This window comes from Solea senegalensis, linkage group LG2 (assembly GCF_019176455.1).
Source record: "Solea senegalensis isolate Sse05_10M linkage group LG2, IFAPA_SoseM_1, whole genome shotgun sequence".
Lineage (NCBI taxonomy): Eukaryota > Metazoa > Chordata > Actinopteri > Pleuronectiformes > Soleidae > Solea > Solea senegalensis.
Window position 1 is genome coordinate 4,259,120 of NC_058022.1, and position 15,526 is coordinate 4,274,645.

General features: G+C 40.2%; 4 protein-coding genes across 4 annotated transcripts; all 4 read right to left on the reverse strand.

The window, feature by feature from the left end:
• Nucleotides 1–1,182: 1,182 nt before the first annotated feature.
• LOC122783547 (trace amine-associated receptor 13c-like) lies at nt 1,183–2,573 on the reverse strand. Its single transcript, XM_044048349.1, has 2 exons — nt 2,375–2,573; nt 1,183–2,274 (listed from the first exon to the last, which is right to left on the reverse strand). The coding sequence occupies exons 1-2, from the start codon at nt 2,536–2,538 to the stop codon at nt 1,473–1,475; spliced, it is 966 nt and encodes a 321-aa protein (XP_043904284.1). The 5' UTR covers nt 2,539–2,573; the 3' UTR covers nt 1,183–1,472.
• Nucleotides 2,574–6,517: 3,944 nt separating this feature from the next.
• LOC122783531 (trace amine-associated receptor 13c-like) lies at nt 6,518–7,891 on the reverse strand. Its single transcript, XM_044048348.1, has 2 exons — nt 7,710–7,891; nt 6,518–7,609 (listed from the first exon to the last, which is right to left on the reverse strand). Exons 1-2 carry the CDS (start codon nt 7,871–7,873, stop codon nt 6,808–6,810), a joined length of 966 nt encoding a protein of 321 aa, XP_043904283.1. The 5' UTR covers nt 7,874–7,891; the 3' UTR covers nt 6,518–6,807.
• Nucleotides 7,892–10,549: 2,658 nt separating this feature from the next.
• On the reverse strand, nt 10,550–11,940 carry LOC122783499 (trace amine-associated receptor 13c-like). Its single transcript, XM_044048346.1, has 2 exons — nt 11,733–11,940; nt 10,550–11,637 (listed from the first exon to the last, which is right to left on the reverse strand). Exons 1-2 carry the CDS (start codon nt 11,912–11,914, stop codon nt 10,836–10,838), a joined length of 984 nt encoding a protein of 327 aa, XP_043904281.1. The 5' UTR covers nt 11,915–11,940; the 3' UTR covers nt 10,550–10,835.
• A 2,151-nt stretch (nt 11,941–14,091) lies between these two features.
• Nucleotides 14,092–15,388, reverse strand: LOC122783564 (trace amine-associated receptor 13c-like). The gene is made up of 2 exons (XM_044048350.1): nt 15,210–15,388; nt 14,092–15,114 (listed from the first exon to the last, which is right to left on the reverse strand). The coding sequence occupies exons 1-2, from the start codon at nt 15,380–15,382 to the stop codon at nt 14,313–14,315; spliced, it is 975 nt and encodes a 324-aa protein (XP_043904285.1). The 5' UTR covers nt 15,383–15,388; the 3' UTR covers nt 14,092–14,312.
• Between the last annotated feature and the right edge of the window lie 138 nt (nt 15,389–15,526).

Sequence of the window (15,526 nt, forward strand, 5' to 3'; positions counted from 1 at the left end):
GTAAAACTTTTTACTTCGATATGGAGTACTTTTAAAGGGTTACTGAACAACTTGTAGTCCCATACATCTGGCTGAAGTTAACAGCCAGGTGTAAAAGATGTAATTTTAACTGGTTTTGATGTCACTAAACCTACATCTGTCGAACACTTTTACTTTTTTATCTATTTGACGACATGCAATGGCCATTGCCAGCTGAGAGCAACCGATTATGTTAGGCTGCGTTAGTCTACAAAACATTTTATAATCAGATCTAAATCTAGACTCAGAGCCAATTAAATATAAGACTCTGGTTCCTCCTTTGCCCAGGGCCCCCCAACATGTCTTGCAACGGCCCTGCTAAAGCGATTAACTCTAGAAACTCTAATGTTACAAGAGAATGTGAAATTGTTCTGTTTTGAACTGCACCTAAAAAAAAATGTGCCTAAAGACTAAAGCATGTGTTTAAACTATACATAACTATAAATTACTTTGCAGTTAGGTTATGTTAGGTAACACTCTTACGTAACACACATAACCTGCCTCTTTCTGTTGCTTAAACAATAATTAGAACACAAGGGCTGTAAATTCTCCACTGCAAAATAAAGAAAGAGACATTTGATACATTAAGTCTTTATTATCTGTCTTTTCTGTGAAGGCAAACCCATGTTATTTTGAACTAAATAGTATGTTCATGTTTGAAGGAAATGATAAACACACAGTAATTCACACATTTCACATTATTTATTTAGATTAGATGAGATTAAATTCAACTGTATTGTCATTGAAAAAGCAAGTGCAAATTAGAAAGCATAACCGTGTAATACAGTTATGACTGTGGTAAAGTGCAGTATGTGCATAGCAATGACCCATATGATACAGATTGTATTTACAGTGTGTGTGTGTATGTGTTTAAGGTGGGGTTAAGTGTGAGTTGCGTGTGTGTGTGTGTGCTCGCCTGTGTTTGCGTGATTGTCATGAGTTCAACAGGTTTAACAGCTGCGTTGAAGAAGCTCTTCAACGCAATAGGTTGAGATCATCAATGATGGTTCCTCCTGTGTAATGGTGTGACTTATGTTACCTGGGATTGGCACCAGCAACCCCAAAAACCCCGGATAATGTGCCAGATAAAGGGGTTTTGTCCTTTTATTTCCCTCAATGGAGGAATTGATGGTGTTAAAGCAGCAAAGACAGTCAAAGGTGTGATTAATCAATAAGAAAAATGTGTTTTAATACCAATGAATATACAGCAAACAACATAAAGAACATAATATACAGTGGACAAAATATTCAATATGAATGTAATGAAAAACAGTACAGATAGTGAGTGACAACAATATATATAACATGAGCCTAATATTTGCTGCGTATTATAGAGGAGCATGTTAAAAGTAACAATCTAAATTATTTAACTAAACGTTCTAAGTAAAACATTCAAATACATGTCACTTTGCAGTTCATAGTCAGGCTCCTCATAGTCAGTGTCAGGCTCCTTTCTACAGCATGTTGGCCTCACAGGAGTCTCTCTGCAGTAGCTTCAGTGTAACAATGAGTTTAATAGATTTTCTAAACCAGGGGTAAAAGAAGGCATAGATCATAGGGTTCAAACAGGAGTTAAGATAAAACAAAGATACTACAAAGATAACAGATGAAGCAGTGAGCACAGGGTCTTCACCCACAAGAGCGACACAGTAATAAGGGCAGATACATAACAGAAAGACAACTATAACGACTCCAAGAGTACCGGCTGCTTTAATCTCTGACCCTTTAGCAGAGCCATGTGTGACGGCTGCAATCTGGGACCGCATGGCACGAGCGTGAGACACAGCCACCACAAAGACTCTTGTATACAACACAATAATAATAGTAATGGGACCAATGAAGGTTAAAATAAGATCTGCAAATCCAACAATATAATTAATGACAACAATACACTCTCCAATGCAAGTGTTATACCTGCCTGGATGTTTCAGGTTATCACTTAGGTTTAGACCTTGGAAGGATGAAGAGCAAAACCAACTCAAAACAATGCAGATCTTAACTCTTTTCATTGTGATTTTTGTGGAGTAAAACATAGGATCACAAATAGCCACATAGCGGTCAACAGATATGAGCACCATGGTTCCTACTGAAGAGGAAGTGATGATATATGCCAAATACTGATACGTAACACACACACCGTCTCCGAGGAGCCAGCAGCCGTCTATGAACATAATGTGAAAGCACATGAGGAAACCAACGAGGAAATCTGAGACAGCCAGAGAGAGGAGGAGGGTGTTGGTGGGAGTTTGGAGCTGCCTGGAGAAGAAAAAACAGCAACATGATATCATTGAACGAAACATAATAAAAATAATAACATGTATATCCAACCGTTAAATTGAATAAAATAATTGGCTACCTGAAGTGGGAGATAGAGATGATGACCATCAGGTTGAGAAACACAGTGAGCAGAGAAATAAAGGATGCCAGGACGTAAATAAAAATAGCCTCAAAGTGAGTATGTTTTGGCCTCCTGCATGAGGCGTTGAGGAGATGTGGGAAACAGAGTTCACTGTTCTCCATCACCAGAGTAAGAGCAGCTTCATCACACCACTGATTTACTTATTTATTTCCTTCCCGTTCTCCTCTGGTGACGTTTCTCTCTCCATGTGCCTCTGCAGTTAGCCCTACCCCCAATGTTTTGTGCGCTTACATGTGAACGTGTTTTTTAGGTCAAAGTGTAAGAGTTAACCTGCCTTCTAAACAGACTTTTCAGAGGCACACTTTTTATTCGTTTTTTTTTGTTTACATATAACAGTAGTTCACATATACAGTGTATGCAACAAGTCTTGTAGTGAAATTAGCAGTTGGTAATCTTACACGATATATGTTGAAGTCAACAACAACTTAACTAAGTCTGAACTGCTCCCATGAGCCATTAATAACCCTTTCCCATTCCCACCCACTGTTAGATAGAGAAAAAGAAAAAACACGTAAATAAAAAACATATTAAAATGAATAAAATTTGAAATTAATAAATAAGTAAATAAAAATGAGGGGAAATAAAAGAGGTCGGGGCATCTTGTCACTATCTGGGTGAATAATAGTTCTATCTAAGAAGTCCAAGAAGGGCTTCCAGGTTTTATTAAAGGCATTATCAGAACCCACCAGTGAAAATCTAACCTTCTTGAGCTTGATATGAGTTCGGACCTCTCTAAGCCAGCTATTGTGTGAAGGTGGAAGAACATGTTTCCATTTAAACAAAATAAGGCGTCTGGCCAATAGAGTTGTAAAGGCCAGTACCCGACGCTTTGACGCAGGGAGTTGAGGTGTAGTGAGTGGAGGGGAGCCAAACAGGACCGTGCAAGGCTCAGGGTTAAGGTCCATATCCAGCACCGTTGAAAGTGTATCAAAAATTTGGCGCCAGAAACCAGTGAGTTTCGGGCAGGACCAAAACATATGTGTGTGATTAGCAGGTGACTGATTACATCTATTACAACTGTCACTGGTGTCTGGATAAATCTTCACCAGTCGGACATTTGTGTAATGCACTCTAAAAAGAACTTTACATTGTAATAAACCGAGCCTGGCACATATAGAGGATGTATGAACTAACTTAAGGATTTGGTCCCATTGATTATCTAAAATTGGAGCTCCCAGCTCCTCCTCCCAGGTCTGCTTCAGACGAGTCGTCAGGGTTAAGGGAGTCAATAGCATTGTAGATCACGGAGATGGAACGCTTTTGTGCAGGATCGAGGGTGAGCAAGGAGTCAATCTGAGACCCGGGTGGATGGTTAGGGAAGTGAGGGTAGTTGGTTTTAACAAAGTGCCTGGCCTGAAGAAACCAGAAAAAAATGAGATTGAGGTAGTTCAAACCTGGCTGTAAGCTCTGTAAAATTAGTAAATATGTTATCTTTGTAAAGGTGCTTGACATGCAATAACCCTTTGTTACACCACATATTGAAGGTGGAGTCTGACAGGGAGGGCGGGAATAAATGGTTTTTAACAACCGGTGCTAAAGTTGAGGGATCATTCAAGCCATAGTGTTTACGAAATTGGATCCAAATTTTTAGTGAGTTGGTAACAACAGGGTACTGTGAGATATTATGCATCTTGAGGGGGAGTTGCGCAGTAAGGAGGGACTGTAAGGAAAACTTTGAGGACCGTAGCTCTAACTGAACCCAAGAGGGGCCTATGTCAGCTCCTCTGTCAATCCAATTAATGAGTTTGTTAATATTACATGCCCAATAGTATTGAATAGGATTGGGTAGAGCAAGACCGCCCAGCTTTTTGGGGAGTTGTAATACAGCTTTTCTAATACGGGGGGGCTTATTCAACCACAGAAAGGATGACATTGTCTGATCTAGCTGCTGAAAAAAGGATCGTCTGATGAAAATCGGAATATGTTGGAACAGGTAGAGAAATTTAGGTAGAATCACCATCTTTACCAGATTAACCCAAATAGGGAGAGAGGGAGAGAGGACCAACGAGCCAGATCAAGCTTGCACTTATCAATGAGAGGGCGAAAATTTTTGTTGAAAAGGTCATGAAAAGAAGCAGTGATGAATATGCCTAAATATCGAAACCCCTCTGCAACAACTCTGAATGGAAAAGAAGACTGTGGCATCTTCTTAGACAGGGGATTGATAGGGAGAAGTTCACTTTTATTAAAATTGAATTTGTAACCGGAATATTTGCCGAATTGTGTTAGAATGTCTGTAATAACAGGGATGGATGACGCAGGGTTTGACACATATAATAACAAATCATCTGCATACAGGGACAGTTTATGGGTGACCTCATTCCTGGTGATGCCCTCGACTCTCCCGTCTCCCCGAAGCCAGATGGCCAGTGGTTCGATAGCTAGAGCAAACAGGAGGGGGGAGAGGGGGCATCCCTGTCTGGTACCCCGACAGAGGGCGAAAGGGGGCGACCTTGCTCCATTTGTAAGGATATGGGCAGTTGGAGATTCATAAAGCAGTCTAGTCCATGCGATAAAGTCAGAGCTAAAACCAAATTTAGACAGGACATAGTACAAATACTCCCACTCAACCCTGTCGAACGCTTTCTCAGCGTCTAAAGAAAATACCACCTCAGGTGAGACAGGGTTGGGGGAGCCAATGATGTTGAGAAGTCTCCTAGTGTCTCTCCTAGATGACGAGTTCCTTCCAGCCATGAACCCAGTCTGGGCCGTGGAAATTAGGGCTGGTAGGGCGAGAGGCCAGGACCTTGGCAAGAATCTTTTGGTCCACATTTAGAAGTGAAATGGGCCTATAGTTGCTACATTCAAGGGGGTCTTAAAAGAGAAATGTTAGCTTCCGATAGGGTTGGTGGCAAACTGCCGCTATCAAAGGATTCATTATAAACGTTAACCAAATGTGGGGTTATTAGGATTGAATATGCTTTGTAAAATTCTACCACAAACCCGTCAGGGCCCGGGGATTTTCCACTTTGTAGCTGTCCAATCGCTTCCTGTACCTCAGCCGTAGTGATTGGTGCGCCTAATTTGTCAGACAGACTCCTATCAACTTTAGGATATGAGAACATCTCCAGGGGGTTATGGCTCTTCCAAACCTCAGGTGAGTACTCAGACGTGTACAAGTCGGAGTAGAAATTCAAAAACGCATCATTTACCAATTTGGGGTCAGTGACCACTGTTCCCGATGACAATTTTATCCTGGGGATTAGTCTCGAGAGAGCTGCAGTTCTAGCCTGATGGGCAAGGAGTTTGCCCGCCTTATCTCCCATTTCGAAAAACCGTTGCTTTGTTTTTAACAATTTTGTTTCCACCTTAGATGTTGACAAGAGATCAAACTCAGCCTGAAATTTGAGACATTGGTCATAAAGAGAGGGAGTAGATGCGGCGGCATATTGTGTGTCAATACTAACTATTTGATCTAAGAGCCACACCATCCTCTCCGTGTCCACTTTTTTCTGCCGGGAAGCAAATGAAATCGCCTGACCCCTCAAATATGCTTTACATGCCTCCCAAAGAGTGCTTCTAGTAATGTCTGGGTTGTCGTTTGCGTGAAAAAAATTGCCTATTTCCTCCTGAAAGAATTTTTTAAAATGTGGATTGTTCAGTAAGAAGTGGGAACGTTTCCACTGTGTGTGTGTAGGGCTGTGGTTTGGGAAATTTATGACAACTGATGTAGGAGCATGGTCTGAGATCACTATACTGTGATACTCGCTAGAGTTGACCCAGTGCAGCAGCCGATTATCCACAAAAAAAAAATCAATTCTAGAATATGTACTGTGGACATGAGAAAAAAAAGAAAAGGCTTTGGTGGAAGGATTGAGCGATCTCCAAGGATCACATAGGCTAAGCTGATCTACAAACAATCTCAGTGTTGTGGCAGAGTTTGAGAGAGTAAAGGGTTTGGACGAGGACCTATCTAGAATAGGATCCTGGATAAGGTTGAAATCGCTACCTATAATCGGGTAATGGCTTTCAGAGGCACACTTAAACGGAGGGCTATGAGATTGAAATAAAACTGACCTTTTATTTCCCTCAATGGAGGAATTGATGGTGTTGAAGCAGCAAAGACAGTCAAAGGTGTGATTAATCAATAAGAAAAATGTGTTTTAATACCAATGAATATACAGCAAACAACATAAAGAACATAATATACAGTGGACAAAATATTCAATATGAATGTAATGAAAAACAGTACAGATAGTGAGTGACAACAATATATACAACATGAGCCTAATATTTGCTGCGTATTATAGAGGAGCATGTTAAAAGTAACAATCTAAATTATTTAACTAAACGTTCTAAGTAAAACATTCAAATACATGTCACTTTGCAGTTCATAGTCAGGCTCCTCATAGTCAGTGTCAGGCTCCTTTCTACAGCATGTTGGCCTCACAGGAGTCTCTCTGCAGTAGCTTCAGTGTAACAATGAGTTTAATAGATTTTCTAAACCAGGGGTAAAAGAAGGCATAGATCATAGGGTTCAAACAGGAGTTAAGATAAAACAAAGATACTCCAAAGATAACAGATGAAGCAGTGAGCACAGGGTCTTCACCCACAAGAGCGACACAGTAATAAGGGCAGATACATAACAGAAAGACAACTATAACGACTCCAAGAGTACCGGCTGCTTTAATCTCTGACCCTTTAGCAGAGCCATGTGTGACGGCTGCAATCTGGGACCGCATGGCACGGGCGTGAGACACAGCCACCACAAAGACTCTTGTATACAACACAATAATAATAGTAATGGGACCAATGAAGATTAAAATAAGATCTGCAAGTCCAAACATATAATTAATGACAACAATGCACTCTCCAATGCAAGTGTTATACCTGCCTGGATGTTTCAGGTTATCACTTAGGTTTAGACCTTGGAAGGATGAAGAGCAAAACCAACATAAAGCAACACAGACTTTAACTCTTTTCATTGTGATTTTTGTGGAGTAAAACATAGGATCACAAATAGCCACATAGCGGTCAACAGATATGAGCACCATGGTTCCTACTGAAGAGGAAGTGATGATATATGCCAAATACTGATACATAACACACACACCGTCTCCGAGGAGCCAGCAGCCGTCTATGAACATAATGTGAAAGTACATGAGGAAACCAACGAGGAAATCTGAGACAGCCAGAGAGAGGAGGAGGGTGTTGGTGGGAGTTTGGAGCTGCCTGGAGAAGAAAAAACAGCAACATGATATCAGAGAATGAAACATAATCAACATAATAATGTGCATGTCCAACCGTTAAAGTGAATAAAATAATTGGCTACCTGAAGTGGGAGATGGAGATGATGACCATCAGGTTGAGAAACACAGTGAGCAGAGAAATAAAGGATGCCAGGACGTAAATAAAAATAGCCTCAAAATGAGTATGTTTTGGCCTCCTGCAGGAGGCGTTGAGGAGATGTGGGAAACAGAGTTCACTGTTCTCCATCACCAGAGTAAGAGCAGCTTCATCACACCATTGATTTACTTATTTATTTCCTTCCCGTTCTCCTCTGGTGACGTTTCTCTCTCCAAGGAGATGGACACACCGTTCCTACTGTCCTCCTCTTCTTTAATCAATCCCATTTCTCCATGTACCTCTGCACTTAGCCCTACCCCCAATGTTTTGTGCGCTTACATGTGAACGTGTTTTTTAGGTCAAAGTGTAAGACTTAACCTGCCTTCTAAACTTTTCAGAGGCACACTTCAAATGGAGGGCTATGAAATTAACCAAATCTAAAAAGGTGGCACCAAGCCTTGCCAAATGGCACTGTGAGACCATCGCTTTGGTGTTCCATGCAGCATTTTGAGCAATGTTTAATTTTCCAAATGCCATGGAATATCTTGTACGAGAGTGGTGTTTGATGGACTAGCACCTGTGATAGAGTATTTTCATAATGTACTGACATTTGGAAGTTCAACTTCCAACATGGCCACGTGGTGGCATAGTGGCTAGCGCCGTTGCTTTTGCCCTATTGAGAAGTGGGCAAATTTAGTTTTTCCTGCATTGTCACATGTGCCTTGTACAGTGTCAGTATCTCATAAAATCACACTTCAATAAAACTAAAATATTCCTCGTAACAATTGAGGAAGAATGTCACCACTTTGCAGAACACTTAAATAATGTATAGCCACCATGTCATGAAATTAATTTCAGTAATTTAATGTTTTGTACACTCCTAAAACACAGACATGTCAGTACTGGACTTACTTCACGTGGTTTGATCACCGCCTTTCACAATGAGCTCAGTGTGTGCGAGCAAGTCGTCTTATCCTCGGGCCAATTCTCTTTTTCATTTACATTAACAATGGCAAACCGTTTTTAACGCTTGTTTTAAATTGTGACAAAACCAAACTGTTTTCAAACTCAAAAACAAATTTGAAACCCATTACCACTTCATTGTATCGTTTCCATGAGTGATTCTACCAGGCATGCAAATCCAGCTGTGTGATTCCCTGTTGAGGATTGGTCTTTCTGGAGCAGAGGCAGTCTACTTCCTGCTTCCTGTTCACTGGCATCTGTGATTGATGTGGCTGTGATTCGACCGAGTCGACCAATCAAGACTCTTCAATCAACCCCAGCTGCAGTATAAATAGCTAGTGTGCCCTCAGTTCCTGCTGGCTGTGAACCAGTGATCAGTTGGCCTCACTGTTGGTTGCATATAATTGTGTGTCTCGGAGTATTTAGAGGGTGTATTCCTTTGTCATTGCCTGTCTGAGTGGTTCCAGTCAGTGTTTAAGTATCTTTGTAAAACTTTTTAGTTCGATATGGGGTACCTAAAACAGTTGGTTACTCCCTTTCATTTGTTTTGAGACTGTCCAGTTGCAGAATACCTACATGTTTTTGTCCGTCTATTTTTGTAAGCTTATGGGTGCTGGGGTTTTTTTAGCCAAGAGCTAAATAGCAGTCATTTATTCATCTTCAATTTGTGTATTAGTTATTTGTCAGCACCTGTACCGCCTCCTTTTGTTCTATTTCCCCGTGCAAGTGCACACTCCTTGTTTAATTAAACTCCTGACTTAACCCTAAACCGGTCCAGTTGTCGTATTCCTTATTTCTAATTCCAATCACATGTTGCTGCTCTCCAAAACGAGCGGGGTCGTAACACTCCTTCACTCCTCATATTCAGCGCCTGGTAAAGAAGCCAAAATGGAAGCTGGGTTTTTATGTTAGTATTAAGTGTTGCCTTTTATTTTAAGGCTAAAAAGAGACGTGTTGCCTCCACCTTCATGGCTGTACTCGACTGTGGAGATACTTGTTATATGAATGCTCCAGCTCATAGTCTGTCAACGCTCAACTCTGTGTATCACAGTGCACCATTGCCTTTTTTTACAGCTGTGTTGGCTGGTCTGACTTGTCGTAAACACTAGCTCATTTTTATTTAAAAGTGTGTTTTAGTTCTGCTCCCACCTTTATCTACACGTTTTTATTCAGAAAGCAAGTTCATATGATCTTAAATCACAGAATTGGTTTTATCGTCCATTCCATTAGTCAGAACTGAATGTGGTCTAAAAAATGCTTTTTTAGTTTGCCCCTCCCTGACCTGTAACTGAAAGAGTTGGTGTTGCTGAAAACTTTTAAAGGGCTACCGAACGACTTGTAGTCCCAAACACCTGGCTGTAGTTAACAGCCAGGTGTAAAAGATCTAATTGTATCTGGTTTTGATGTCACTAAGCCTACATCTGTTGAACACTTTTACTTTTTATCTATTTGACGACATGCAATGGCCATTGCCAACTGAGAACAACAATGTATGTATACATATGTATATGTATATATATATATATATGTGTTCCCATGATATTGTTAAGAAAAACTTGGCAAAGTGCCACACAAAAATAGGAAGTCAGACCCCTAGTTCCTTTCACACTCAAAAATAAGGTGTATTGGACAGACAGACAACCCAAAGAGTTTTAGGTAAATAACAATAGGTTGAGATCATCAATGATGGTTCCTCCTGTGTATCCTCCTGTCAATGGTGTGACCTATGATATCTGGGATTGGCACCAGCAACCCCAAAAACCCCGAATAATGTGCCAGATAAAGGGCTTTTGCCCTTTATTAATCCCTCAATGGAGGAATTGATGGTGTTAAAGCAGCAAAGACAGTCAAAGGTGCAATCAATCAATAAGAAAAATGTCTTTTAATACCAATGAATATACAGCAAACAACATAAATCACATAATATACAGTGAACAAAATATTAAATATGAAGGTAATGAAAAATAGTATAGATAGTGCGTGACAACAATATATACAACATGAGCCTAATATTTGCTGTGTATTATAGAGGAGCATGTTAAAGGTAACAATCTAAATGATTTAACCAAATGTTGTAAGTAAAACATTCAAACACATGTCACTTTTCAGTTCATAGTCAGGCTCCTCATAGTCAGTGTCAGGCTCCTTTCTACAGCATGTTGGCCTCATAGGAGTCTCTCTGCAGTAGCTTCAGTGTAACAATGAGTTTAACAGATTTTCTAAACCAGGGGTAAAAGAAGGCATAGATCATGGGGTTCAAACAGGAGTTAAGATAAAACAAAGATATGACAAAGGCAGCAGATGAAGCAGTGAGCACAGTGTCTTCACCCACAAGAGCAACACAGTACAATGGGCTGCTACATAACAGAAAGACAACTATAACAACTCCAAGAGTACCGGCTGCTTTAATCTCTGACCTTTTAGCTGAGCCATGTGTGACGGCTGCAATCTGGGACCGCATGGCACGAGCGTGAGACACAGCCACCACAAAAACTCTTGTATACAACACAATAATAACAGTAATGGGAACAATGAAGGTTAAAATAAGATCTGCAAGTCCAACAATGTAGTTAATGACAACAATGCACTCTCCAATGCAAGCGTTATACCTGCCTGGATGTTGCAGATTATCACTTAGGTTTAGACCTTGGAAGGATGAAGAGCAAAACCACATCAAAGCAACACAGACTTTAACTCTTTTCATTGTGATTTTTGTGGAGTAAAACATAGGATCACAAATAGCCACATAGCGGTCAACAGATATGAGCGCCATGGTTCCTACTGAAGAGGTGGTGATGATATGTCCCAAAAACTGATACATAACACACACACCGTCTCCGAGGAGCCAGCAACCGTCTATGAACATAATGTGAAAGCATATGAGGAAACCAACGAGGAAATCTGAGACAGCCAGAGAGAGGAGGAGGATGTTGGTGGGAGTTTGGAGCTGCCTGGAGAAGAAAAACCAGCAACATGATATCAGTGAACGAAACATAATCAATAGCATGCTATATACAATCATGTATTATCAATGGATGATGGCTACCTGAAGTGGGAGATAGAGATGATGACCAGCAGGTTGAGAAACACAGTGAGTAGAGAAATAAAGGACAGCAGGATGAAAATCATATCAATCATAATAGCCTCAGAGTGAGAATGTTTTGGCCTCCTGCATGAGGCGTTGAGGAGATGTGGGAAACAGAGTTCACTGTTTTCCAAAGTCTCCATCACCAGAGAGAGAGCAGCTTCATCACACCACTGATGTACTTATTTATTTCCTCCCCGTTCTCCTCTGGTGACGTTTCTCTCTCCAAGGAGATGGACATACCGTTTCTCTTGTCCACCTCCAAATCATGTTATACATTGAATGCCGTGCATTGTGTTCATTAGTGCATTGATCTGGGTTTAAAATTCAGATATACTTGTTGTTGTATGTGGTGTCACAGGGGATGGTTATAATATCAATGCTAGCTGGTCCATATGTACAGCTTTACAAAGGCCAAACAGAGTCTGCTGATTGACCCTGTTTGACAAATTCTGAGGCAGCTGTAAGGGGAATAGTGCCTGTCTGTGGTGTATGTTGTGCAAAATGACACTATTTTGAAGCAACTAGTTTTAAATATCTTGACCAGGTTTTGTTGCATGGATCTTTAATGGGGGATTAAAATAAATAATATCTGATCAACATTAATGAATTGTATTAAGTCAATGAAAATATATTACAAATAATAGATTAGATACATTGATTTTGGGAATTAATTAAAATTAATTCATTTAATGAGGTTAAAGAAAATATATTACTTTATTTGTACTAGATACAATTGAGTTGGTTAAGCTCACTCTAAAAGTTTCCCTTTTAGAGAGAGCAGGGTGCTGGAGTGGATGCTGAGGAATACACGGCAGTGTGGAATTGGCCTGTGAGACTTCCTTTCTTTGGCCCAGATGCCAAAGCAAGGAAGCACAGGGTTCTGGTCAAGTGCCTTCTTCACTATCAGATTTAGGGTGTGTGCAATGCAAATATGGTGCCGAAGCTTCAGCTCTCTCACACACGCAACCATATTGGGAGCACCATCAGTGACCATACATGTCACCTTATTAGTGATTCCCCATTCCTCCATCAGGGAGGCTTTCACAGAAGCTATATTTTCAGCAGTGTGTGATTGGGGGAATGCCTGCACTCCCAACAGCACTGAGCTGAGCCTGGTTTTCTCACCCACAAAATGGCATGTTACAGCCAGGTAGGCATCCATGTTGATGGATGTCCACATGTCAAAAGTAAGGCTAACAGCAGCCACCTTTTCAACTTTAGCCTTAGCCTTCTCCTTTGCTGACTCATGGTTAGACTCGACCATGGCCTTCAGAAGCAATCACGTGGTACAGCCGGACAGCGACGCTTCGGATGTCATCATTTTTGGCTCCTCCCCTAAATGAAGAAGCGGTCCAGTTGTCGTATTCCACCTTATTTCTAATTCCAATCACATGTTACGGCTCTCCTTCACTCCTCATATTCAGCATCTGGTAAAGAAGCCAAATTTGAAGCTGGGTTTTTATGTTAGTATTAAATGTTGCCTTTCTTTTATGGCTAAAAAGAGACGTGTTGCCTCCACCTTCATGGCTGTACTCGACTGTGGAGATACTTGTAATATGAATGCTCCAGCTCATAGTCTGTCAACGCTCAACTCTGTGTATCACAGTGCACCATTGCCTTTTTTTATAGATGTGTTGGCTGGTCTGACTTGTTATAAACACTGGCTCATTTTATTTAAAAATGTGTTTTAGTTCTGCTCCCAGAGCAGAGCATATATATATGTATGTATATATATCTATATCTATATATATATATATATATATATATCTATATCTATATATATATATATATGTATATATATATATATCTATATATATATATATATATATATATGTATATATATATATATATATATATATATATATATATATATATATGTATATATGTGTATATATATATATATATGTATATATGTGTATATATATATGTATATATATATATATATATATACCGTGCAGTGGGAAAGTACAGGCCACTTTCCAACTCTGTTATATCACATGGATGTGGAACTGACATGCCATTTTTCTTTGTCATCAATAGTTTTGAGTGTTCCCATGATATTGTGAAGAAAAACTTGGCAAAGTGCCACACAAAAATAGGAAGTCAGACCCCTAGTTCCTTTCACACTCAAAAATAAGGTGTATTGGACAGACAGACAACCCAAAAACTCTTGAAACAGCCCTGCCAAAGAGTTTTAAGTAAATAACAATAGGTTGAGATCATCAATGATGGTTCCTCCTGTGTATCCTCCTATCCAATCCCTCAATGGAGTATTTGATGGTGTTAAAGCAGCAAAGACAGTCAAAGGTGCGATTAATCAATAAGAAAAATGTGTTTTAATACCAATGAATATACAGCAAACAACATAAATCACATAATATACAGTAAACACAGTATACAACATGAGCCTAATATTTACTGCGTAAATATTATAGGGGAGCATCTAAATGATTTCACCAAATTCTAAGTAAAACATTCAAATACATGTCACTTTTCAGTTCATAGTCAGGCTCCTCATAGTCAGTGTCAGGCTCCTTTCTACATCATGTTGGCCTCACAGGAGTCTCTCTGCAGTAGCTTCAGTGTAACAATGAGTTTAACAGATTTTCTAAACCAGGGGTAAAAGAAGGCATAGATCATAGGGTTCAAACAGGAGTTGAGATAAAACAAAGATACTACAAAGGCAGCAGATGAAGCAGTGAGCACAGTGTCTTCACCCACAATAACAACACAGTACAATGGGATGCTACATAACAGAAAGACAACTATAACAACTCCAAGAGTACCGGCTGCTTTAATCTCTGACCTTTTAGCTGAGCCATGTGTGACGGCTGCAATCTGGGACCGCATGGCACGAGCATGAGACACAGCCACCACAAAAACTCTTGTATACAACACAATAATAACAGTAATGGGAACAATGAAGGTTAAAATAAGATCTGCAAGTCCAACAATGTAGTTAATGACAACAATGCACTCTCCAATGCAAGCGTTATACCTGCCTGGATGTTGCAGATTATCACTTAGGTTTAGACCTTGGAAGGATGAAGAGCAAAACCACATCAAAGCAACACAGACTTTAACTCTTTTCATTGTGATTTTTGTGGAGTAAAACATAGGATCACAAATAGCCACATAGCGGTCAACAGATATGAGGGCCATGGTTCCTACTGAAGAGGTGGTGATGATATGTCCCAAAAACTGATACATAACACACACACCGTCTCCGAGGAGCCAGCAGCCGTCTATGAACATAATGTGAAAGCATATGAGGAAACCAACGAGGAAATCTGAGACAGCCAGAGAGAGGAGGAGGATGTTGGTGGGAGTTTGGAGCTGCCTGGAGAAGAAAAACCAGCAACATGATATCAGTGAACGAAACATAATCAATAGCATGCTATATACAATCATGTATTATCAATGGATGATGGCTACCTGAAGTGGGAGATAGAGATGATGACCAGCAGGTTGAGAAACACAGTGAGTAGAGAAATGAAGGACATTAGGATGAAAATAATATCAATCATAATGGCCTCAGAGTGAGAATGTTTTGGCCTCCTGCATGAGGCGTTGAGGAGATGTGGGAAACAGAGTTCACTGTTCTCCATCACCAGAGTAAGAGCAGCTTCATCACACCACTGATGTACTTATTTATTTCCTCCCCGTTCTCCTCTGGTGACGTTTCTCTCTCCAAGGAGATGGACATACCGTTCCTGCTATCCTCCCCTTCTTTAATCAATCCCATTTCTCCA

What these genes read in the sequence shown, in the direction of transcription:
- LOC122783547 (XM_044048349.1), bottom strand. Translation starts at nt 2,538, where the DNA reads ATGGAGAACAGTGAACTCTGTTTCCCACATCTCCTCAACGCCTCATGC. An exon ending in ATCTCTATCTCCCACTTCAG is followed by an intron (nt 2,275 to 2,374) that starts GTAGCCAATTAT and finishes TTTCTTCTCCAG; the next exon opens with GCAGCTCCAAACTCCCACCA.
- LOC122783531 (XM_044048348.1), bottom strand. Translation starts at nt 7,873, where the DNA reads ATGGAGAACAGTGAACTCTGTTTCCCACATCTCCTCAACGCCTCCTGC. An exon ending in ATCTCCATCTCCCACTTCAG is followed by an intron (nt 7,610 to 7,709) that starts GTAGCCAATTAT and finishes TTTCTTCTCCAG; the next exon opens with GCAGCTCCAAACTCCCACCA.
- LOC122783499 (XM_044048346.1), bottom strand. Translation starts at nt 11,914, where the DNA reads ATGGAGACTTTGGAAAACAGTGAACTCTGTTTCCCACATCTCCTCAAC. An exon ending in ATCTCTATCTCCCACTTCAG is followed by an intron (nt 11,638 to 11,732) that starts GTAGCCATCATC and finishes TTTCTTCTCCAG; the next exon opens with GCAGCTCCAAACTCCCACCA.
- LOC122783564 (XM_044048350.1), bottom strand. Translation starts at nt 15,382, where the DNA reads ATGGAGAACAGTGAACTCTGTTTCCCACATCTCCTCAACGCCTCATGC. An exon ending in ATCTCTATCTCCCACTTCAG is followed by an intron (nt 15,115 to 15,209) that starts GTAGCCATCATC and finishes TTTCTTCTCCAG; the next exon opens with GCAGCTCCAAACTCCCACCA.